The 24,493-nt window shown below is 36.8% G+C and overlaps 1 protein-coding gene across 1 annotated transcript in view; it reads left to right on the forward strand.

Moving 5' to 3' along the window:
• Positions 1 to 24,493, forward strand: part of FLT3 (fms related receptor tyrosine kinase 3) — a 96,988-nt gene that overhangs the window by 27,478 nt on the left and 45,017 nt on the right. The window contains exons 5-8 of the mRNA XM_043995101.1: positions 2,936 to 3,053; positions 22,731 to 22,858; positions 23,546 to 23,685; positions 23,784 to 23,937. Of these exons, the coding sequence (XP_043851036.1) occupies positions 2,936 to 3,053; positions 22,731 to 22,858; positions 23,546 to 23,685; positions 23,784 to 23,937 (540 nt within the window). The remainder of the gene's footprint in view (positions 1 to 2,935; positions 3,054 to 22,730; positions 22,859 to 23,545; positions 23,686 to 23,783; positions 23,938 to 24,493) is intronic.

The raw sequence follows: 24,493 nt of genomic DNA on the forward strand, positions 1-24,493 counted from the left end.
GAAGACTTACCAGTTGCCCAGGGAATAGAATGCAAACTTTAAAAGTTGACAAAGTTGAATTAGTTGTGCCCTTTGGGCCCACAAAGAACAATCTATGGGAAGTTTCTTTTTTTTTTTTTTTTTTGGTGGAGCAATGGGGGTTAAGTGACTTGCCCAGGGTCACACAGCTAGTAAGTGTCAAGTGTCTGAGGCTGGATTTGAACTCAGGTACTCCTGAATCCAGGGCCAGTGCTTTATCCACTGCGCCACCTAGCTGCCCCTATGGGAAGTTTCTAAGTAGAATTCTGTGTCTTCAAGTCATTTACTGGAAGTCAACATATAAATGTAACTAAATTTAAAATTAGTTAACAAATATAATATGTTGAACATATGAATGACTGATCTAATACTTTGTCATTCTGTTAATTGTTGACTGATAGGATTAAACACTTTATCAGTGCCTGATAAAATTTATGATCATAGACCTGAGACCATAGAACTTGAGCTGGAAGGGATATTAAGCCTCATCTAGGTTACCCCATTATTTTACAGATGAAGAATATGAGGACCAGAGAAGAAGTGACTTGCCCCCTTTGAGGACACATTTTAAATTTACTTGTCCTTTTCTTCTTCAGAAGGGCACTAGCAATGAACCTTATTAGTCAGAGACAGAATAATTTTCATCAACCCCTGCCTGCCTTCTGTCTACCCTTCAGCTTCACTGGATAGAACAGAATCAACTAGTATCCCAGTGGTCGTATAAATAGGTGATTTCATTTGTAGGCACACAGATGCTTTCCCCAGGGGGTGCGATTGGTATAGCAGGATTTGTATTTGGGTGTAGTGTGTGACTCTTCCCCACCTTGATTTGGCATGGACCTGTGGTGTTCTGAAACTACAATATATTCACATCAATACCCCACTACTTTCACACAGGATAAAGGGTAAGTTGGGGATGCTCCCTATGCCTTAGTGCACCTTCGTGCCTAGGCAGCACTCCAAACAACTTGGGCTTCTTAGTGTTTGGGGAGGATCATCATCTCTATAGTAAAACAGTGAGCAGATTTTCATGGACTTGGAGTCAGGAAACTTGAGGCCAAATTGTACCTTATTCACTGGCTGGTGCACTAGATGAGCTTTCAGGTCCTTTCAGTTCAATTTGGCAAGCATTTATTAAGCTCCTATTCTGTGCTGGTGATACAGACAAGAACGAAATGAGCTGTCTCCAGGAAGCTTATATCGTACTGGAATTGAATGGCACTGACAGGAATTGAGGGACAGGGTTGTACTAGATGAACTTTAAGGTCCTTTCCAGTTTTAAAATTTTAAAGTGTGTAATCCTAAATGTTTTAAAAGTTGTCATATGGAAGAAAATTTGAACTGCTGTTTTATCTCAAAGGAGTAGAACTAGGATTGACACTGGGAGTTACAGAGAAACACATATTGGTTTAATGTAAGGAATAACCTCTTTTTTTCTTTCTTTTCTTTTCTTTTCTTTTTTTTTTTGGTGAGGCAAATTGGGGTTAAATGACTTGCCCAAGGTCACACAGCTAGTAAGTGTCAAATGTCTGAGGCCGAATTTGAACTTAGGTCCTCCTGACTCCAGGGCCAGTGCTCTATCCACTGTGTCACCTAGCTGCCCCAAAGAATAACCTTCTGATAATTGATGTTCCCTGGAAAAGTAGCAAGTTACTCATTATTGGAAATATTGAAACAGAATGGATATCTAAAGAGAGTATCTTCACTGCTATCCTGACACAATAGATTCTGAATTGTGCTGAGTTGCTACACAACTAACTAAAAAAGGGCAGTTAGGTGGTACAGTGGATAGAGCACCCAGGTCTGGAGTCAGGAAGACCTGAGTTCAAATCTGTTCTCAGACACTTACTAGCTGTGTGACCCTGGGCAAATCACTTAACTTTATTTGCCTCTGTTTCTTCATCTGTTAAATGAATTGGAGAAGGAAATGGCAAACCACTCCAATTTCTTTGCCAGGAAAACCCCAAATAGGGTAAAGAAGAGTTGGTCATGGCTGAACAACAGTAAAGGAAGGAGCAGTCCACAAATTCATTTCTTCTAAAAGAATAAGGGAATAGCACTGGAAGATGCACAGGAGTAGTCAGCTATTTGAATCTGACAAATTATGAGAAAGTCGAGCTTGGACCCTCTTCTTGATCTGTATGGTGTCTGGTTTTTACTGGTCATTGCTTTGTTTTAGACTTGATTACAGTAGGGGCCCAATAAGGCATCTACTGAATACAAGTGAATAATAAGAACAATAACAATAATAAGTGGCATTATATACGGGCTTTGTGGTTTCAAGATTCTTTACATAAATGATCTTATTTGCCGCCCTGTAACAACTTCCTTGAGTCAAAGCAGACATTTTCTTTTTTTGTTTTGTTTTTGTGGAGCAATGAGGGTTAAGTGACTTGCCCAGGGTCATGCAGCTAGTAAGTGTCAAGTGTCTGAGTCCAGATTTGAACTCAGGTCCTCCTGAATCCAGAACTGGTGCTTTATCCACTGCATCACCTAGCTGCCCCCTAGACAGACCTTTTCAACACCATTTTAGAGTTGAGGAAACTGAGGTTCAAAGTCTAAAACAATTTGCCAGTAGAAATCCAGCTAAAAAACAGAGGAGCAAGAACTCTTCTGAACCCAAGTCTGTCACTCTTTTCATCACATAACAAATAAGTCTAGGGCCTTTGCCATCTCTAAGATTGTAGGCATCTATCTATGTTTTTTGCATAGCCTGAGGCAAAGTGAAGGAAGGATGATGAATGATGATGGAATAAAATACTCAGTGTTTTATAATGTAAAGTTTTAAATATTTTCAGTACCTCTGAGGACTGAAAAAAAATCTACTTAAAATGATTTATTATCAATAAGCAATAATGCCTTTGGGAAAAAAACCATTGTCATGTACTTTAAAATGTGACTTAAATTAATTTAACAGGAAAACTCGGAAATCCATACTTTAGAAAAATGGAAAACCAGGATGCTATAGTCTGCATATCAGAAAGCTTCCCAGATCCAGTGATAGAGTGGTCTTTTTGTAGCCCGCAGAGTAAAAGGTAAGATGTTTGCAACTCATGTTGATAATTATACTTATGGATTTCATAGATTAAATTCACAATTAGAATTTTTAAGGGTACAAGTCAAATGTTACAAATGTTATCCAATATAATAATTTAATACCATTCTCATTTTTAAGCAAATTATTTATACTGCTATAATGAATAGGTGGTGTGTCCAAATATGGCAGTTAATACAACAATCAGTGGTGCTTTCATTTTTCCTCTATAAAGGCTGACATTTCTAAGAATAATAAAAATCAATAGACTAAAAATACTGTTTGAAATAAACAAATGGAAATACGTTGAACTGTTGCTATTTTATTTGACAAATTGTAAATGCCCCCCCATGAATCAATCAGTAAGCATCCTGCGTGCCATGAACCATGCTAAGCACTGGGGCTAAAAACACAAAAGTATGATGCCAGCATGTCAGTCCAGTTTGAGGTGGCCTATTCATAGTGTTAATGTCTCTGTTTGTGATGAGCAAGATTAGGAGCTGGACAATTCAGAGAAAAATATTTAGTTATCAAAGCATCTAGCACAAGGTACCAAGAAAATGAGCCGGAGGCAGATATTTTCTCTGGGTTCAGAATGTGTCAGTAGAGCATTAATGACAAAATCCAAGGAGCAAACAGGAAAATTTGGTCAATGGTCAAACAAAAACTCAGGGTTGGAGCAAAATTCATATAAAATACAACCAAGTTTAGAATGTTCTGATGTTCTTTGGAATTCCCCTTGTTCTCAATGAGCTTTAGCTGTGGACAGCTCCCAGCTGTCACTAGCATTTCCTGAAGGGAAAACTGGGTCAGCATACAGATGGTAAAGAAAAATCAGTCTTATTAGTGAAAAAGTCTTGACAATAGAGTACCTGAAAAGACATGTAGTTTTTATTAAGTCATCAGGGAATTTATATGAAGTTCATGTACATAAGTTTATATGAGTATATGGCTATACACATACACATACACACACATACATATATATGCACACACATATATTCAAATGCAAAAGAATAGCAAAACATAACCTTATAAGATAACACATGGTGAATTAAGGTAGCTAGTATATGTTTGACATGTATGCATATTATGTATTCCCACTAGGCTTGGTTCATCTAGGTTTTAGTTTTCCCATTCTTGCTGTTTCTTGCGGGGAAAAAAACTGTAAATAAGCAAATGTGAAATTTGCATTATGCTTATTGGAACAAATTTTCATTTTTTAAAACAAGCGTTATAGTGGATTAACTAATACTTTAATGACAAAAATTGCTCCTTTTCCTTCCTGCATTAAACTTTACCCAAATATTCTCCATCATTCTTTACTTTTTTGGTTTTAAGTTTTTTCCCACCACATTAGTTGTGTTGTGAAAGAATCAGAACAAAAGGGGAAAACCTCAGACAAGAAGAAAAAAACAAAAAAAGTAGAAATTGTGTTGATCAATCTGCATTCAGATTCCACAGTTCTTTTTTTTTTCTGGATGTGGAGAGCATTTTCCATCATGAGTCCTTTGGAATTGTCTTGGATAATTGTATTGTTGAGAAGAGCTAAGTCTCTCACCGTTGATCATCACACAATATTGCTGTTACTGTGTACAATGTTCTCCTGTTTCTGCTCACTTCACTCAGTATCAGTCTACTTAAGTCATTCCAGGTTTTTCTGAAATATTTCTGCTCATCGTTTCTTATAGCACAATAGAATTCCATTACATTCATATACCTCAACTTGTTCAACCATTCCCCAATTGATGGGCATCCCCTCAATTTCTTTGCCACCACAAAGAGAGCTGCTATAAACATTGTTATATATATGGGTCCTTTTCTCTTGTTTATGATCTCTTTGAGATGCAGACCTAATAGTGGTATTACTGGGTCAAAGGGTATTCATAGCCCCATAACCCTTTGGGCATAGTTGCAAATTGTTTTCCAGAATGGTTGAATCAGTTCACAACTCCACCAACAATGCATTAGTGTTCCATTTTTTCCACATCTTCTCCAACATTTATTATTTTCTTTTTTTGTCATATTAGTCAATATGATAGGTGTGAGGTGGTACCTCAGAGTTTCCATTTCTCCAATCAATAGTGATTTAGAGCATTTTTTTTCAAAAATGGCTATAGATAGTTTTGATTTCTTCATCTGAAAACTGCCTATTCATATCCTTTGACCACTTCTCATTTGGGTAATGACTTGTATTCTTATAAATCTGATTTGGATTTCTATATATTTTAGAAATGAGGCCTTTATCAGAAACACTGGCTAGAAAAATTGTTTCCCAGCTTTCTGCTTCTCTTCTAATCTTGGCTGCATTGCTTTTGTTTGTACAAAACCTTTTTTTTTTTTGAGATATTTTATTTTTTCCGTTACATGTAAAGATAGTTCTCAACTTTTGTTTATACATGCTTTACAATTTCAGATTTTTCTCCCTCCCTCCCCTCCCTCCCCCCTCCCCTAGACAGCAGGTAATCTGATATAGGTTATATCTATATATATCTATACATATACATATAGATATATATAAACACACACATATATATACACATAATAACATTAATCCTATTTCTGCATTAATCCTGTTACAAGAGAAAGAATCAGAGCAGTGATGCAAAACCTCAAAATAGAAAAAAAAAACAACAGCACCCAAAACAAAAGAAATAATATGGTTCAATCAGCATCTATACTCCACAGTTCTTTCTTTCTTTTTTTTTCTTGGATTTGGAGATCCTCTTCTATCATGAGTTCCCTGGAACTCTTCTGTACCATTGCATTGGTGAGAAGAATATAGTCCATCACAGTAGGTCAACACTCAATGTTGATGATACTGTGTACAATGTTCTTCTGGTTCTGCTCATCTCACTCATCATCAGCTCACGTAAGACCCTCCAGGTTTCTCTGAACTCTTCCTGCTCATCATTTCTTACAGCACAATAGTATTCCATTGTATTCATATACCACAACTTGTCCAGCCATTCCCCAATTGATGGGCACCCCCTCAACTTCCAATTCCTTGCTACCACGTAAAGAGCAGCTATAAATATTTTTGTACATGTGGGTCCCTTTCCCCCTTCCATGATTTCTTTGGGCAAAAGACCTAAAAGTGGGATTGCTGGGTCAAAGGGTATGCACAGCTTTATCACCCTTTGGGCATAATTCCAAATTGCTCTCCAGAATGGTTGGATCAGCTCACAGCTCCACCAACAATGCATTAGTGTTCCAATTTTCCCACAGCCTCTCCAACATTTATTATCTTCCTTTTTTGTCATTTTAGCCAATCTGATAGGTGTCAGGTGGTACCTCAGAGTTGTTTTAATTTGCATCTCTCTAATCATTAGAGATTTAGAGCATTTTTTCATATGGGAATAGATAGCTTTGGTTTCTTCATCAGAAAACTGCCTGTTCATATCCTTTGACCATTTCTCAATTGGGGAATGACTTGGATTCTTATAAATTTGATTTAATTCCCTATATATTTTAGAGATGAGGCCTTTATCAGAAGCACTGGCCTCAAAAATTGTTTCCCAGCTTTCTGCCTCCCTTCTAATTTTGGATGCATTGCTTCTGTTTGTACAAAAATTTTTTAATTTAATATAATCAAAATCATCCACTTTGCATTTTATAATATACTCTATCTCATGTTTGGTCAAAAACTGTTCTCCTTTCCAAAGATCTGATAGGTACACTATTCCTTTCTCTCCTAATTTACCTATGGTATCACCTCTTATGTCTAAATCATGTATCCATTTTGACCTTATTTTAGTATAAGGTGTAAGATGTTGGTCTAAGCCTAATTTCTGCCATACTATCTTCCAGTTTTCCCAGCAGTTTTTGTCAAATACTGAGTTCCTATCCCAGAAGCTGGAGTCTTTGGGTTTATCAAACACTACATTACTAGTGTCATTTACTACTGCATTTCCTGAGCCTAGCCTATTCCATTGATCTACCACTCTATTTTTTAGCCAGTACCAGATAGTTTTGATGACTGCCGCTTTATAGTAAAGCTCCAGGTTTGGTACCGCTAACCCACCTTCCTGTGAATTTTTTTTCATTATTTCCCTGGATATTCTTGATTTTTTGTTTTTCCAGATGAATTTTGTTATTATTTTTTCTAGCTGTATAAAATAATTTTTAGGTAGCCTGATTGGTATGGCACTGAATAAGTAAATTAATTTAGGCAGTATTGTCATTTTTACTATATTAGCTCTGCCTATCCATGAGCAATTGATATCTTTCCAATTATTTAGATCTGATTTGATTTGTGTGAAGAGTGTTTGGTAGTTGTGTTCATAGAGTTCCTGGGTTTGTCTTGGCAAGTAGACTCCCAAGTATTTTATATTACCTACCGTTACTTTAAATGGAATTTCTCTTTCTATCTCTTGCTGCTGGACTTTGTTGGTCATGTATAGAAATGCTGATGATTTATGTGGATTTATTTTATATCCTGCTACTTTGCTAAAGTTGTTAATTGTTTCAAGTAATTTTTGACTTGATTCTCGAGGATTCCTTAAGTATACCATCATATCATCTGCAAAGAGTGATAGTTTTGTTTCCTCCTTGCCTATTCTAATTCCTTTAATTCCTTTCTCTTCTCTGATTGCTAAAGCTAACATTTCTAGGACAATATTAAATAATAGGGGTGATAATGGACATCCCTGTTTCACCCCTGATCTTATTGGGAAGGCCTCTAATTTATCTCCATTGCATATAATACTTGCTGATGGCTTTAGGTAGATACTGTTTATTATTCTAAGGAAAGCTCCCCCTATTCCTAAACTCTCTAGTGTTTTTATTAGGAATGGGTGCTGTACTTTGTCAAAGGCTTTCTCTGCATCTATTGAGATAATCATATGATTTTGGTTGGTTTTCTTATTGATGTGGTTGATTATGTTAATAGTTTTCCTAATGTTGAACCAGCCCTGCATTCCTGGTATAAATCCCACCTGGTCATAGTGTATTATCCTGGTGATCACTTGCTGTAATCTCCTTGCTAATATCTTATTTAAGATTTTAGCATCAATATTCATTAGGGAGATTGGTCTATAATTTTCTTTCTCTGTTTTTGCTTTGCCTGGTTTTGGTATCACCACCATATTTGTGTCATAAAACGAATTTGGTAGAACTCCTTCTTCACCTATTTTTCCAAATAATTTGTATAATATTGGAATTAATTGTTCTTTAAATGTTTGGTAAAATTCACCCGTAAACCCATCTGGCCCTGGGGATTTTTTCTTAGGGAGTTCATTAATAGCTTGTTCAATTTCTTTTTCTAATATGGGTTTATTTAAGGATTTTATTTCCTCTTCAGTTAACCTGGGCAGTTTGTATTTTTGTAAATATTCATCCATTTCATTTAGATTGTCAAATTTATTGGCATACAGTTGGGCAAAATATTTCCTAATTATTGCTTTAATTTCCACTTCATTGGTGGTAACATCACCCTTTTCATTTTTGATACTGGTAATTTGGTTTTCTTCTTTCTTTTTTTTAATCAAATTAACCAGTATTTTATCTATTTTATTGGTTTTTTCATAAAACCAGCTCTTAGTTTTATTGATTAGTTCTATAGTTTTTTGCTTTCAATCTTATTGATTTCTCCTTTAATTTTCAGGATCTCTAATTTAGTGTCTAATTGGGGATTTCTAATTTGTTCTTTTTCTAGCTTTTTAAGTTGCATGCCCAATTCATTAATCTCCTCTTTCTCTTTTTTATTCATGTAAGCATTTAGAGCTATAAATTTTCCCCTAAGCACTGCTTTGGCTGCATCCCATAGATTTTGGTATGTTGTCTCATTATTGTCATTCTCTTGGATAAAGTTATTGATTGTTTCTATGATTTCTTGTTTGGCCCATTCATTCTTTAGAATGAAATTATTTAGTTTCCAATTGATTTTCATTCTACTTTTCCCTGGCTCTTTCTTACATGTAATTTTTATTGCATCATGATCTGAGAAGGATGCATTTACTATTTCTGCCTTTCTACATTTGACTATGATGTTTTTGTGCCCTAATACATGGTCAATTTTTGAAAATGTGCCATGTACTGCTGAGAAAAAGGTATATTCCTTTCTGTACAAAACCTTTTTAATTTAATGTAATCAAAACCATCCATTTTGATAATATTCTCTATCTCTTGTTTGGTCAAAAATTCTTCTCGTCTCCATAGATGTGAGAGGGAAAGTATTCCTTCCTCTCCTAATTTACCCGTGTTATCACCCTTTAGGTCTAAATCATGTACCCATTTTGATCTTATTTTGGTATATGGTGTAAGATGTTGGTCTATGCCTAGTTTCTGCCATACTATCTTCCAGTTTTCCCAGCAGTTTTTGTCAAATAGTGAGTTCTTATCTCAGAAGCTGGAGTCTTTGGGTTTAATCAAACAGTAGATTACTATAGACACTACTGTGTCTCCTGTGCCTAATGTATTCCACTGATCCACCACTCTATCTCTTAGCCAGTACCAAATAGTTTTGATGACTGCCACTTTACGGTATAGTTTTAGATTTAGTATGGCTAGCCCACCTTCCTGTGCATTATTTTCATGAGTTCCCTTGACGTTCTTGACCTTTTGTTCTTCCAGATGAATTTTGTTAGCATTTTTTCTAGCTCTATAAAATAATTTTAGGTAGCCACTGAATAAGTACATTAATTTAGGTAGAATTCTTATTTTTGTTATATTAGTTCAGCCTATCCATGAGCAATTGGTATTTTTCCAACTATTTACATCTGATTTTATTTGTGTGAAAAGTGTTTTGTAATTGTGTTCATATAGTTCCTGGGTTTGTTTTGGTAGGTAGACTCCCAAATATTTTATATTGTCTAAAGTTATTTTAAATGGAATTTCTCTTTCTATCTCTTGCTACTGAGCTTTGTTGGTCATGTATAGGAATGTTGATGATTTATGTGGATTTATTTTATATCCTGCAACTGCTAAAGTTGTTCATTGTTTCAAGCAGTTTTTTATTTGATTCTCTAGGATTCTAAGTATACCATTATATCATTTGCAAAGAGTGATGGTTTTGTTTCTTCCTTGCTTGTTCTAATTCCTTTAATAATTTCTTTTTCTTCTCTTATGCTAAAGTTAGTATTTTTAGTATAATATTGAATAATAGAGGTGATAACAGACATCCTTGTTTCACCCCTGATCTTATTGGGAGTGTCTCTAACTCATCCCCATTACATATAATACTTGCTGATGGTTTTAGGTAAATACTCCTTATCATTTTAAGGAAAATTCCATTTATTTATGTGCTCTTTAGTGGTTTTTGTTTGTTTGTTTTTTTGTGAGGCAATTGGGGTTAAGTGACTTGTCCAGGGTCACACAGCTACTAAGTGTCAAGTGTCTGAGACCAGATTTGAACTCAGGTCCTCCTGAATCCAGGGCTGGTGCTCTATCTACTGTACCACCTAGCTGCCCCCTTTAGTGTTTTTAATAGGAATGAGTGCTATATTTTGTCAAAAGCTTTTTCTGCATCTATTGAGACAATCACATGCTTTTGGTTAGTTTTGTTATTGATGTGGTCAATTATGTTGATAGTTTTCCTAATGTTGAACCAGCCCTGAATTCCTGGTCATAGTTTATTATCCTGGGGATAAATTTCTGTAATCTCCTTTCTAATATTTTATTTAGAATTTTTCCATCAATAAGACATGTATTTTTAAAATATTATTTTTATATATATATAAAATCTCATAATACTACAGTAAAAGTAAGCTCATGATAATCTAAAACATCATAGGCATAATTGTTGTATAAGTATAACCTACTTTGGCACAGTCTGACCATGCAATTTACTTACTCAAAAACATTTGGTGGCTCTATATTGCCTCAAAAATACTATTCTATTGTATTCTATTCTATCCTATCCTATCCTTAACTTGGATTGAAAGTTTTCTATAATCTGGCTCCAACCTACCTTTCTTTTTAATTCAATACAAAGAACATTTATTAAGTGTTTAACATTATTTTTCTAGTCTTATTTCACATTAGCATTCCATCTTTTATGTCCACATATTTATAAGATGCACTCTCCCTCATTTCCACGTTTGAGAATCCTTACCCTTCTTCAAAGTTTACCTCTTTCACATAGCTAGATAAAGCATTTAATAAGCATTTGCTATGTGCCTGTTACTGTGCTAAGCACTGGAGACATACCACCAACAAAAACAGGGTAGTTCCTCATCTCAGGGAGCATACCTTCTAATAAGGGAAGATAAAACATAAAGGGGATCTGGAAAAATGAGGAGGATCTCACCCAAGGGCAAGGCAGCTAGTGTGGAGGTGAGGCTATCCAGGGTTTGAGCAGTGGTCTCTGATCACCCACATAAAAATGTTCTCTCCCTCCTCAAATATTCTGAGCAGTAGTTCTCAAACTTTTCATTCCAGTACTCCTTTACATTCTTAAAAATTATTGAGGCCCCCGCAAAAGAGCTCTTCTTTATGTGGGTTACATCTAATATTTACTGTATTATGAAATAAAATGTCTTAGTGTTATTATCAAAATAGTTTTGACATCATAGATGCCCCCTGAAAGTGTCTGAGAGACACCAAAGGGGTCCCTGGACCACACTTTGAGAAGCACCGGTCTAGATCTTGCCTTTACCCCTATCATTCCCCATTTTATATTTATACTTGTCTCTGTATCATATTCTGCCCAGACAACGTTGTTTCCTTAATGGCAGCTCCTGTTTCATTTTTATCTTTGTATCCTAAGCACTTAGTAAAATGCTATCCATATATTAGGTGCTTAATATATTTATAGAATTGAATTGAATGGTGCCCACTTCCTCTCTTTGGGTATTTTAAGTATCCAACTTCTTTAGGTTACCCAGGTCCATCACATGAGGAATGATTAAAGAAAAGAAAGGTGTTTTGCTTGGGAAAAAATAATAGCCATATGATCATAGACTTGGAACTAGAAGGGTCCTTAGAGGCCATTTTATCTAATTCTCTAATTTTACAGTAAGGAAACTAATGTTCAATGAATGTGACTTGCCCAGGGTCACACATCTTGTTAGCATTAGAGATGAGATTTGAACTTAAATTGTCTTGACTTCAAGTCCAGTATTCTATCCACTGTGCCACATTGTATCAGTCAATAAGCCTTTATTTATAGAAGTACATGATTATTGTCTTCAAATATGTGAAAGGCTAGAATGTAAAATGACAAATCTAAGAATATGAGTTGGAAGTCTTCAACAGTCACCTACTTCAACCTGTATTGGAGTCTACTTGACAACATCCCCATGTATTTTCGCCTATCACATTTGGCAAAACATAAAATGAGGTTAGTCTGGTGTGATCTCTTCTTAATGAATTCAGGCTGCCTTTTTGTGATCACTGCTTTCTCATGTCATCTCACTAGCAAAATAGTCAAGAATTTTTCCAGGTTTCAAAACCAATCTCATTGGATTATAGTTCTCAGACTTCATTCCCTTCCCCCTTTTGAATATTGGAACACCATATGTCCTATAGTTTTGTAATGCTCTCCTGTTCTCTATGGTCTTTCAAAGATGTTGGTTCATCTGTTACACTTCCTAGTTCTCCCAGTACCTACGAGTTGACTTGGTCCACACCTGGTGACCTAAACTTACTGAAGACAGCAAGGTGTTCTCTTATTATCTCTGTACTTGTCTGGGATTTCACCTCCTTATGAACCATTTTCATTTGCTACTTTCTAGTCAGAAAAGGACTGGATTTGTTCTGTGCAGCTCCAAAGGTTAAAACTGGGCTTCAGAGATAGAAATTACATGGAAATATATACTCAATATAATTTTTTGATTGCATTGTAATTTCATCAATTCAGGAAGCTCTTGGTGAGGAATTCTCACTACCCATGTGATTATGTGCGTAATCTGAAACTTATGGTCTGTCTTGTGCATGTGCATGTGTGTATGTGTGTGTGTGTGTGTGTGAACTCTGTGGGGGATGACAGTGTGGACACAAGACAGGGAATCAGTTCTTTTAGTCTTTGGCAACAAAAACTGTCAAGGAGCCAAGAAATAAAAGGAAGACAATATAGAAAAATATAACTCCCCCCCCAAAAAAACTTTTAAAAGGCTAATGAAAGAGATCCAGTAACTGTCCTTATTACCACCACCACATACTTTGACAGCCTTCAGATGGAGGGGCATGGAGGAAGGAAGTGGCTTCCAGTACTCTAGAACTGAAATGAGGAGAAAAGGGGGCAGGGCCTCCTTCTTGAGGTATTTGTTCCTCTTGGACCTGAGTATAAAGGACAATTCAGAAGAAATCATGTGACCTGCCTCTGCACCTGCTGCAGTCACCGTGGGCTGTACTCATCCCCATACTCCCCCAGGACCAGGGGTGGAAAGAAGTTGAAGGAGGAGCCTGGAACCACTACAACTGCTGCTGCCACCACTAGGTTTTCTCTGGAGACCTGGGCTGAAGGGTTGGACAGGAAGAGAGAGTTGAGCCTTCATTAATGCTCTAGGGTTAAGAATGGGGAGGGAACATGGAGTTATCACAGCTACAACCACTACCTCTCCTATCCCCGTTCCCCTCTCTAACTGCTGAGGGAATAGGAGAAGAAAAGAGAACATGCAGGAAGGAGTGGGAGGAGGCCACAGGGGAAACTCTGGAGAAACCCTGAAATGACAGTCTATTAATGACAGTGGTCAACATCTGGCAGCTGTCATTTGAACCACAGTTCATGCCTCCTTCCCTGTTTCCACTGGGATAGAAGAAGAAAATATAATATTGCTTCATTTCCTACTACTACCACTACTGGAATGGGAAAGAGAGTATCATCTTAAATCTAGGGTCACCAGGGTATCAATACATTAATGCAAAGCATCAGTTAGAATAATGGGCTGGGGGTGTGAGTGAAGAGCTACTAGTTCCAGACTTTCCATTTACCATAATCAGTGAACAACCTCCCCCTCCTTTGAAGTTTATATCATCAAAAATTTCTACCCAATCCAATTTATGTCTATTGCCCCTGCCCAGGACATTCTTGCACCCTTTTTTCAAGGAAATAAACATGTGTTTCATTATCTTCCTCTCCTCATCAACTCCTCTTATAGTATAGGACTTTGGTCTAATGGAAGCTGATGCTTCTTCAAACCCCGCAACTTCCATGTCCCTCTCCTTCACTCCATGTCATCTACATACAGAGATAATGATCACATACCATCTCTCCATTACTCATGTGTTCCATTTCCCTAATAGAATTTCCTGACATATGACCAGATAATATCCTTTGTATCCTTTGTACACCATCCTATTTTTCCAATAATCTCCTGTTATTCCTTCTCTTTCTATTCATCATTCCTCCAAGACATATTCTTCACCCTCACTGAGTCCCTCCACTCATCCTCAATATTTTCTGAGGCCATCATCCCTGATCTGATTTCACTTTTTTCCTTCTCCATTCTTTTTTTTTCGAGGCAATGTGGGTTAAGTGACTTGCCCAGGGTCACACAGCTAGTAAGTGTCAAGTGTCTGAGGCCGGATTTGAACTCAGGTCCTTCTGAATCCAGGGTCAGTGCTTTATCCACTGTGTCACCTAGCTGCCCCTGCTTCTCCATTCTTGATCATATCATTAGCCAATTTCATTCTACACTGAACTCTACTCTTGAATCTCTTGTTCCTTTATTCTGTAGCCACTCATTCCTGACTAAGCTTCAACCCTAGGTATTCCTGTTATATTTCTCCTCTGTTCCTATTCACATGTTACTAAGAGTAGCTGGAAGAAGTCTCACAGCTGTGCTGATCAGGTCTGCTATCCTACTTCAGTTGGGCCCTCACACTCTACAATGAACGTCTCTACATGTGCCCTTGATCTCAACTCATATAATTTTCTCTAGCAGTTTGTAAATTCAATAATTGCCAGCACTCTCTCTGTACTTCAAACTCTCTCTTTCTACTGGTTCCTTCCTTACCATCTTCAAACGTGGGCAAATATCCCCATCTTTAAAAAATCTTTACTAGACCCTGCCATCCATTCATGTTATCATCCCATGTCTCTCATCCCTTTCTTAGTCAGACTCTTGGAAAAAGCTGTCTACACTCTCTGCCACATCTCCTCTCAGTCCTCACTCTTTTGTAATCTGACCTCTGACCACATCATTCAAATGAAACTTCTCTCTCCAAAGTTAGAAATCATAGTGGCCAAATCTGATAGTCTTTTTTTAGTTTTCACCATCCCCAATGACTTCATCAGCACCCATAGATTTAATTATCTTTATGACAATGATTCACAAACATATACATATCATATAGATGCATATATATTACAGCATATCTATATATATACTATATCTGTCTAATTACCTCCTAGAGGGGGGCAGCTAGGTGGTGCAGCGTATTAAGCACCGGTCCTGGATTCAGGAGGATCTGTGTTCAAGTCCAGCCTCAGACACTTGACTGTGTGATCCTGGGCATGTCACTTTAACCCTCATTGCCCCTCAGGGGGGAAAAAACCCAAACGCAAACAAACAAAAATTACCTCTTGGACATTTCAAATAGGGTGTCTCAGAGGCACCTAAAATTTAATGTTAACATGAACTTATTATCTTTCCCTTTAAACTCTCTCCTCTTCTAAACTTTCCCATTTTTTGTCAAAGGCATCAACCTTCTTCTAATATCCCTGGTTCATAATCTTGGTATTATCTTGAACTCTTTATCCTTCCTCATTCCATGTATCCAATCAGATGCCAAATCTTACCATTTCTATCTCCACCTCTCTCTCATCCAATCCTTTCTTTCTACTCACACTGCTACCACTTCACATCTTGTCTAGACTACTGCAATAGCCTCTTTTTTTTTTTTTTTTTTGGTGAGACAATTGGGGTTAAGTGACTTGCCCAGGGTCACACAGCTAGTAAGTGTCAAGGGTCTGAGGCCAGATTTGAACTCAGGTCCTTCTGAATCCAGGGCCAGTGCTCTATCCACTGCGCCACCTAGCTGCCCCGCAATAACCTCTTAATGAGCATGCCTGCTTTAAGTCTTTCCTTGGTTTAGTCCTTGACAATGCTGCCAAAATGATTTTCCTTAAGTACAGAGATAACATGTAACTTCTTTACTTAATAAACTCTAGTGACTCCCTAGTGCCTCCAGGATCAAATATAAAACCTTCCATTTAGCCTTTAAGGACCATCACATTCTGGCTCCAATTTATCATTTCATCTTCATTGTATATCTTCCCTCCTGTCTCCACCCCTTGCAATTTAGCCAGACTGGCCTTTTCTATTCCTCATATACAATACTTCATCTCCCAGCTTCATGCCTATTCATTGACTGTCCCCCATGCTTGCAATGTCCTTCCTCATCACCTCTACCTCATAGGATCTCTCTCATCCTCAAGGGACACCTTAATCATTAGTTCCTACATGAGACCTTTTCTAATCTTCTCATCTGGTAGTACCATCTCTCTCAGCATCCTTGTATAGAACTACTTTGCGTTTATTCTCTTCATATTTTCTCTGTATATTCTTATATTGTTATCTCCTCCATTAGAATATAAGCTTTTGGTGAGTAGGGGTTGTTTCATTCATTATCTCAAGTGCTTAACACAATGCCTGGAGTATATTAATCATTTAATAAATAATCGATGATTGATTTGAAGAGCTTATCCACAACATAACCAACAAGTCAAAGAAAAACCCTCTGTCTGGATAAGGAAATCTCCTTCTATAAAATAAGCAAACAACAAAACCAATATAGAAGTGCAAGCCAAATCATAGTACATATTAATTAAAAATATAAAAGGAAGCAGCAAAAAAAGAAAAATGAATGTTGCAGAGATCAATGAATAATAAGAATAAAGTGGAAGAATAAGACAAGAATGTCACAGAATTTTTAAAAATGGCAATGAAAGATGAAATAGTAGATTGGAAAGATAAATTAAGAAGATAAAATGATCCCCAAAGCTACTAAAGTAGACTCAATATTTGGAGAAATAGGAAATTTTCTAAGTCAACAAGAATAGTCATCACTCCATAAATAATCCACTTGATCCCAATATGTAGGATTCAGAATTGAAGTCTTCATGATGTAATGATGATGCAAAATGCGTCAAATTTCAGAATAACAAAGACAAAGAATGGAGTCTTAAACCATCAAGAAAGAATAAAAATTACCTATCATAACATACTGATTAAAAACTCCCCATTTGGGGGCAGCTAGGTGGTGCAGTGGATAGAGCACCGGCCCTGGAGTCAGGAGTACCTGAGTTCAAATTCGGCCTCAGACACTTAACACTTACTAGCTGTGTGACCCTGGGCAAGTCACTTAACCCCAATTGCCTCACTAAAAAAAACAAACAAAAAAAACCCCTCCCCATTTAGAAAACATGAGAATGGCACTGAAAGATTTTTTTTCCAGGTCATTTTCTGGAGTAGACCACTTCTTAATTAAATTAAAAAAAATTTTTATGGAAAATATCACACAGATTTTCCCATGATTTATTAGAAAAAAGGAAATATATTTACTACAGAGCATGCAAAAGAAATAGTAGAGGATGAGGCAGACAGGAAGATAGAGGGGAGAAATTACATAGAGCTAGGGATGTTTCTCTTCATTACATACATCCATTGTTTTACAAGTTACTAGAGCCTTTCTCTCTAAAGTTAATATTCGTCTACACTGTTTATCTTGTATATACTCATATAGTTCCCTATTGTTTCCCTCATTATAATATGAGCTCCTAGAGGGCAGGGACTGTTGTGGGTTTTTTTTCTGGTTGTGGGTTTTTTGGAGGGTTTTTTGTTTGTTTGTTTGTTGTTCTTTTCTCCATCCCCAGTACTCAACATGATGGCTGGCACATAGTAAGGGGTTAAAAATGCTTGTTGATTGATAGATTGATTTCTTTGTACCCTCAAATTCAGATCTTAATTATTAAAATAGATAAAAAATAAGAAGACATTTTATACCAAATTAATATCTTTAGTAATACAAAGTATACCGTGAGAGTTGGAATACAATGAAAGTTGAGCACCACAGAACCAACACTTTGGAATTGTGGTGCTGAAGATTTTTGAGAGTCCCCTGGACAGCAAGAAGATCAAATCAGTCAATGCTTAAAGACATTAATTCAGACTATTCACTGGAAGGTCAAATATTGAAGCTGATGCTTAAATAACTTGGCCACATTATTGATAAGAAGACAGGACTCATTGGAAAAAAAACAACTCTGATACTGGGAAAGATTGAGGGCAAAGGGAGAAGATGGCAGAGGATTAGATGGATAGATAATGTCATGGAAGCAATGAACATGAGCTTGGACAGTCTTTGAAAGATAGTGGAGGATAAAAGGGCCTGGTGTGGGTCAGGGAGAGTTCGAGACAATTGAACAACAACAAAAGTACAATGGGGCAGCTAGGTGGTGCAGTGGATAGAGCACCGGCCCTGGAGTCAGGAGGACCTGAGTTCAAATCTAACCTCAGAAACTTAATACTTACTAGCTGTGTGACCCTAGGCAAGTCACTTAACCCCAATTGCCTCAAAAAAAAAGTACATTAGGATCATGTTGAGAGTATCATAGTAGATTACAGCAATCTATATCTTTGAACTCACAAGACTGGCCTACAGGATATATAATTCAAATGTAGATATTGTTTATTTTCTTTTAAGGTGAGCCCCATTTATTTTATTCACAAAGTACAGGTATTCAACAATATTTCTTGTTGGGTTAAATCAAATAGTTGTACAGAGTCCAATAGCATAGTGTCCAGAGTATTCAGTCACTGAAGTGATGTCCCTGAAGATAATTTTGTCCAGATTGATGAAAACTATATCTTTTGTGTACTGCCAGCATCATCAGTGATTCATGGTGAGGCCATAGTTTAGAGATCAGCATGTGCAAGTTGGAACAAACGGAATACAAGTAAGAGCCCTGGCCAACTCTGATCCAGTAAAGCTTCTGAGGTGATTGTCCTACCTGCAATGAAGACACAAAAGTTTGTTCTCATCACAATCTTAAAGACTATTCTCCAAAATGAAGTGCCCCTTGTTCATGTTTTTAAAACCACAGCATTCTACAATATAGCTAGCTATGGAGATCACTTTTTCCCCCCAAAGATCTGCTAAAGATCAAATGCAATGAGGCATAAAACTAGAAGATATTACCAGTATCATAGAGAATATCCTGCAAAGAGTTAAAATAGGGGAAAGATTCCTTTTCAACTGTAAAGTTCTCCTAGTGCTCTGATTTACAGATGATTATGTAATAATTATTTTGCATCATGGACATCACAAAGTCACCTCAGTGAAACCTACAGTCATTTGAAAGTGATCAGTCCACACTGATAAATCAATCAACCAACATTTATTAAATGCCTACTATGTGCCAGGCATCAGGGTAATTACTGGGGTTGCAAATACAGTAAGTTTGATGATCCTTGCTCTCAAGAAGCTTACATTTTATAAAGGGAGATAACATATACATACATGAGTATATACAGTAAATACAAGGTAATTAAGTCCAAAGCAGTTAGGTCAGAAGGATTCTAGCAATTTAGGGAGATCAAAAAAACCCTGCATGTAGAAGGGCATTCTAAAGCTTGGGGATGGTCAGGGCACAGACATGGAGATGGAAGATGGGTGCCTTATGTGAAGAACAGAGAGAAAACCCATTTATCTAAAGTACAGAATGTGGAAAGAGGAATAATGTGTGATGCTAGAAAGATTGGTTGGGGCCAGATGTGAGGAGTTTTAAAAGAAAGTACATAAGAAATGTGTTGCTTAGATTATGACACAGTTATATAGACAACCATAAAGGTAGTCCTTTGGCATATATGTATTTGATATGTCTACAAAAGATGGCTGATATGGATTCAGATTTGAATCAAAGTGAGAGATTAGGTTGGCTCACATTTGGGAAATTGCTTAGTGCTTGTATTAATTAAAGCCCAACTTTTAAACATCATTATTCTTCCAGTAAGTCAGCTAGATGGCAGAGTGAATAACTGGCCTTGGAGTCAGGATAACCTGAATTCAAATCTGGTCTCAGATATTTACTAGCTGTGTGACCCTGGGAAAGTCACTTAACCTTTGCTGCTTTAGTTTTCTCAACTGTAAAATGAGAGTATTAACAGCACCTACATCACAAAGTTGTTGTAAGGATAATATGAGGTAATATTTATTAAGCACTTACCATAGGCCATGCCTGGAACTTAGCAGGCACGATAGAAATGATTGTTCCCTTTCCTCTCTCCTCCATCAAATGTCGCTATCTCAAAAAAAAAAATCAAATTTGCAGGTGAACCACAAAACAATCAGTCAGGCAACAAACATTTATTAAGCACCCACTATGTGCCAGGCTCTGTGCTAAGTGCTGGAGATACTTAAAAAAAAAGAAAAGAAAAGAAAAACAAAACCACTCCCTGCTTTCAAGGAGCTCACAGTCTAAGGGATTAAAAAGACAGTTGATGTAAGTAGAAACATTACCAAGGATGACTTGCACATGAGAAGTGGCATAAAAGACATCACTAAGGACATGCGTTACCAGAGGTGGAGGTTGATTGGTCATTCAGGGAGAGGGAAGGATAACAGTGCAGGGGCTGGTCCTCCAGCCCATAATTGGTTCTTCTAAAATGGGAAAGAAGCAAAGTAAAGCCTTTAGCACTTTGGAATGTTTATGAAATTAACAATTCAGCAAGCATTTATTAAGTGCTTCCTGTGTGCTAGGCCCTGTAAAGGACTGGGGTTACAAATATAAGTAAAAAGAAAGACAGTTATTGCCCTCAAGAAGCTTACATTCTAATGAAGGGAAAAATATATATAAAAGGAGGGGAGGGAGCATAGTAGAGAAAATCTAGAGAATAAGGAGTACAACCCAGAGAGGAATGAACAAATGGATGAACTGTGCACTTTCATTAAAATGAAGGTTTTGGGAGGGGGTGGGGCCAAAGTGACAGAAAGAACTTCCAAGGTGAGGGTACTGTTCTGACATGATAGTGAAAGTGAAAGTCCAAAGAGTCAGGAGTGAAGTCCAGAGAGGAATGAAGACACATTTAACCTGGCCACTCTTCTTAAAAGGGCGATTCTGGGAAGGACAAAAGGATCTGCAGGGGAGGAATGGACTTCCAGGGGGAGGAGGCTAAAAGGCAGAGTAAGGATGCTACTGTGGAACAGTGGAGAAAGTCTGGAAAGTCAGGAGTGGGGTGCAGAGAACAAAACTATGGACAAAAATTTTACAGGATAAGTAGGCATAGAGGGTTTTCAGTCTGCACCAATAAAGGGGATACTCACAGCAGGGAGACCACAAATCCATCCATATACCTAAGTAACATAGGAAAAGTGGTAAAGTTGGTTAAAAACATATTTGTGTTTTAAAAGCATGAGACAAGATCCAGAAATTATACATCCCCATAACTTAAGTATTGTGTCTAAAAGCAAAAAGACATTAAAAAAAAAAGCAAGAAGCCCTCAGAGAATTTGTTGACAACAATACATAGAAAAGATCTTTATCAGTATTTAGGGGAGAGCTTCATATTGATGGAACAATAAATTCTCAATAAAAATAGTATGATTCTGTAAGCCTGTTATTATCTATGGTTAAGAATACAAAGTTTGATAGATGATAGATAAATAGATAGATAGATAGGTAGGTAGGTAGATAGGTAGGTGGGTAGGCAGACAGGTAGATCTATCAGTTTTTGCAAGAGAAAGAAAAACAAATTTGGATTTGAGATAAATGTGGATCATAAGTGGAGAAAGAGAAGAGTTCTAAGTTTAATTTAGAAATTAAAGTATTAAAAAGAGAAAAGGAAAGAAGCTGATGGTGCTTGAAGGAAAACTCCTAGTTTTAACAGAAAGGGAGCCATGCCACAGGTTGCTATACAACATTGGTCAATTAGTTTTAGTGGAGTAGTCATAATAGAAGTAGTTGTAGAAAAGTAAGGTAAATTTTATTCCTTCTAGAAAACATTATGAACATACAAAAATTCAAATTACAGAAACCAAATTAGATTTGACAGATGACATTGGATATGAATGGTCTAGATTTCCATATAAAAAAGCAAAACTTTATGAAACTCAAATGCATCAATGCATTGTTTATTAGAACAAAAATTAAAGCCAAAAAAAGAAGAGATTAAAATTAAAAGATTGGTCTAAAGGATATCATAGGGAGGCACTTTGAAAACCTTCAAGCATTATGTTAATGTGACATTTGTAGTTGTCATATTTACCATTTTAAAAAATAGATGGGGAGGTAAAGTGCTTCCTTTCTTTCTTCCTCCTTCTTTATTTTATGGATGCATATTTGACAACATGAGCAATGGCCACCCATTACCTATGCAAAAAAGAAAGAAAAAGAAAAGTACATGAACCTTGGTCTAGACCCTATCATATAATGCTACCTAGTGTCATTCCAAATTGCTGAGATAAGTAAGAATGAGACCTAGACTACTCATAAACTTTGTACTGGATTTCATGCTGTTTTTAAGATCTTTCTTACACATGGAGGTATTCAAGTAGAGATGGGATGGTCACTAGTCAGGGAAGTTGTGGGAAAAATTCCTGTTTAGGTATTGGTGACCTGGCGACTTCTTAAATTTCTCATCATGCCATAAATCTGTGATTTCTTTGACATTCTTTATTTTACTTCCTTATATCAAGGAGTAGATGTTTAATTTTCTCTTTCACTTGAATACTTAGTTGGATTTTTAAAATAGATTTTTACAGATTCCGTCAAATGTTATTTGTTTTTTAATTGCAGCTGCAAAAGAGGAAGTCAAGCTGTCATTAGAAAGAAGGAAAAGGTTCTTCGTGAATTATTTGGAACAGACATATGGTGCTGCGCAAGAAATGACTTGGGGGAGAAATGCACAAGGCTGTTTACGCTAGGTAACATTTTCATGTACAGTGTACTGAATTGGTTATTACTGAACATGACCATTGCTTTAGAAAATAATCTAGGTCAACACCAACATGATATTGTTTAGGCTTTCACTTAGCTTTAGAATTCCAGAGTACCTTACCTTTAGAATACCTTTACCTTCTCAAAAGGAAATGCTGATATTGATACATTGTTTCATGGGATTCTATTGGCCAAAGACCAGCCTTGCCAAGTAAAGAGAAGCTCCTCACCAGAAAGTTGGCCACTAGGTGAATTTTTTGTCTAAGGCATATTGTAAATGTTTCCTTCATAATAGGGGTGCCCACAAGTCTTGGGGATAACCAGTTATTCCTTGTTAAGAGGAGGGAGTATGGCCTGGTGAATAAAGAGCTGGTCTCAGAGTCTAGGCAAAGGATTTATTCTCTCTGAGTGCCAAGGACATCTCCAATACAATGGGTGGCAGAGCAGTTGCCCAGTTGTCACTTGAACTGTTTGAAGCAATTTCCTCACTGAGAGTTCCCTACACCAGTGAAATCACAGGTTTAGGATTCCCACCCACCCCACTTCCCCACAAATATATGAGAGACATTTGAGATTTGACATCAGATTGTCCTTTTAAAAGTTCCAAATATAGTTTGTGAAGAAAAAAATCTTTCTTTCTTCCCTTGCTTACTTCTGCTATTTTCATTTCTCAGATCTAAATCAAACCCCTAAAACAACTCTACCACAATTATTCGTTAAAGAGGGGGAACCCTTGTTGATAAGATGCAAAGCTGTTTATATGAACTATGAATTCAGCCTTGCCTGGAAATTAGAAAACAGGACATTAAAAGAGGTAATAAGTCAAGCTCATGTCATGACAAAATAAGTGCAATGCTATAGTCACTTTGACTGAAAAACACTAAATGCTAACCTTGTTTGATTAAAATCTAGGGCACTCCCTTTGAGATGAGTATGTATTCAACCAACAGGACTATGATTCGGATTTTATTTGCTTTTGTGGAATCAGTAGGAAGAAGCGATACTGGGCATTATATTTGTGCTTCGTCAAAGCATCCCAGTCAATCAACTTTGGTTACTGTCTTAGGTAAGCCATATATTTAATATGGTAATAGATTGTGTTCTTATTCACCTGGTTATAGTATTTTGAGTGTGCTTACGAAAGCCACTGAGAATCCTTTTTGCAACTTAATGTGAGTTTCACAGAAGCAGAAATAGTAGATGGATTAGTTCGTTTTCTACAGAGACCTACTTAACTAGTTTAGGGCCATAGTTAGAAATTAGTTTGTTAGAATTAGAACATGCCTTTGGCACTCCAATGGTTATTCCAAATTAGAGTAGCCCTGTGGGAATAGCGAAAAGAATTATTGACCAGAAGAATAAGCATTACCCAGAGTAAAAAGGAAAGGTAGGGAAGAGGAGAGCAGTAAGAAGCAGATGAAGGAACTGTCCCAGTATTTCAGAGCAAAGAAAATAAATATAAGTTGGAGTTTAGTAGTAATTCCTCTACTCCCTGCCAAGTCAGTTTTGTGGAGCTTGTGGAGTGTCTTTTGTTTCACTTTGAAGTATTTCAGGTTAGAGTACAACCTTGAGCTATAATGAAAATGCAAACAAATATGGCAGTTTCCTTATTGCTGATAAGG

The sequence above is a fragment of the Dromiciops gliroides genome, chromosome 3, assembly GCF_019393635.1.
Source record: "Dromiciops gliroides isolate mDroGli1 chromosome 3, mDroGli1.pri, whole genome shotgun sequence".
Classification (NCBI taxonomy): domain Eukaryota; kingdom Metazoa; phylum Chordata; class Mammalia; order Microbiotheria; family Microbiotheriidae; genus Dromiciops; species Dromiciops gliroides.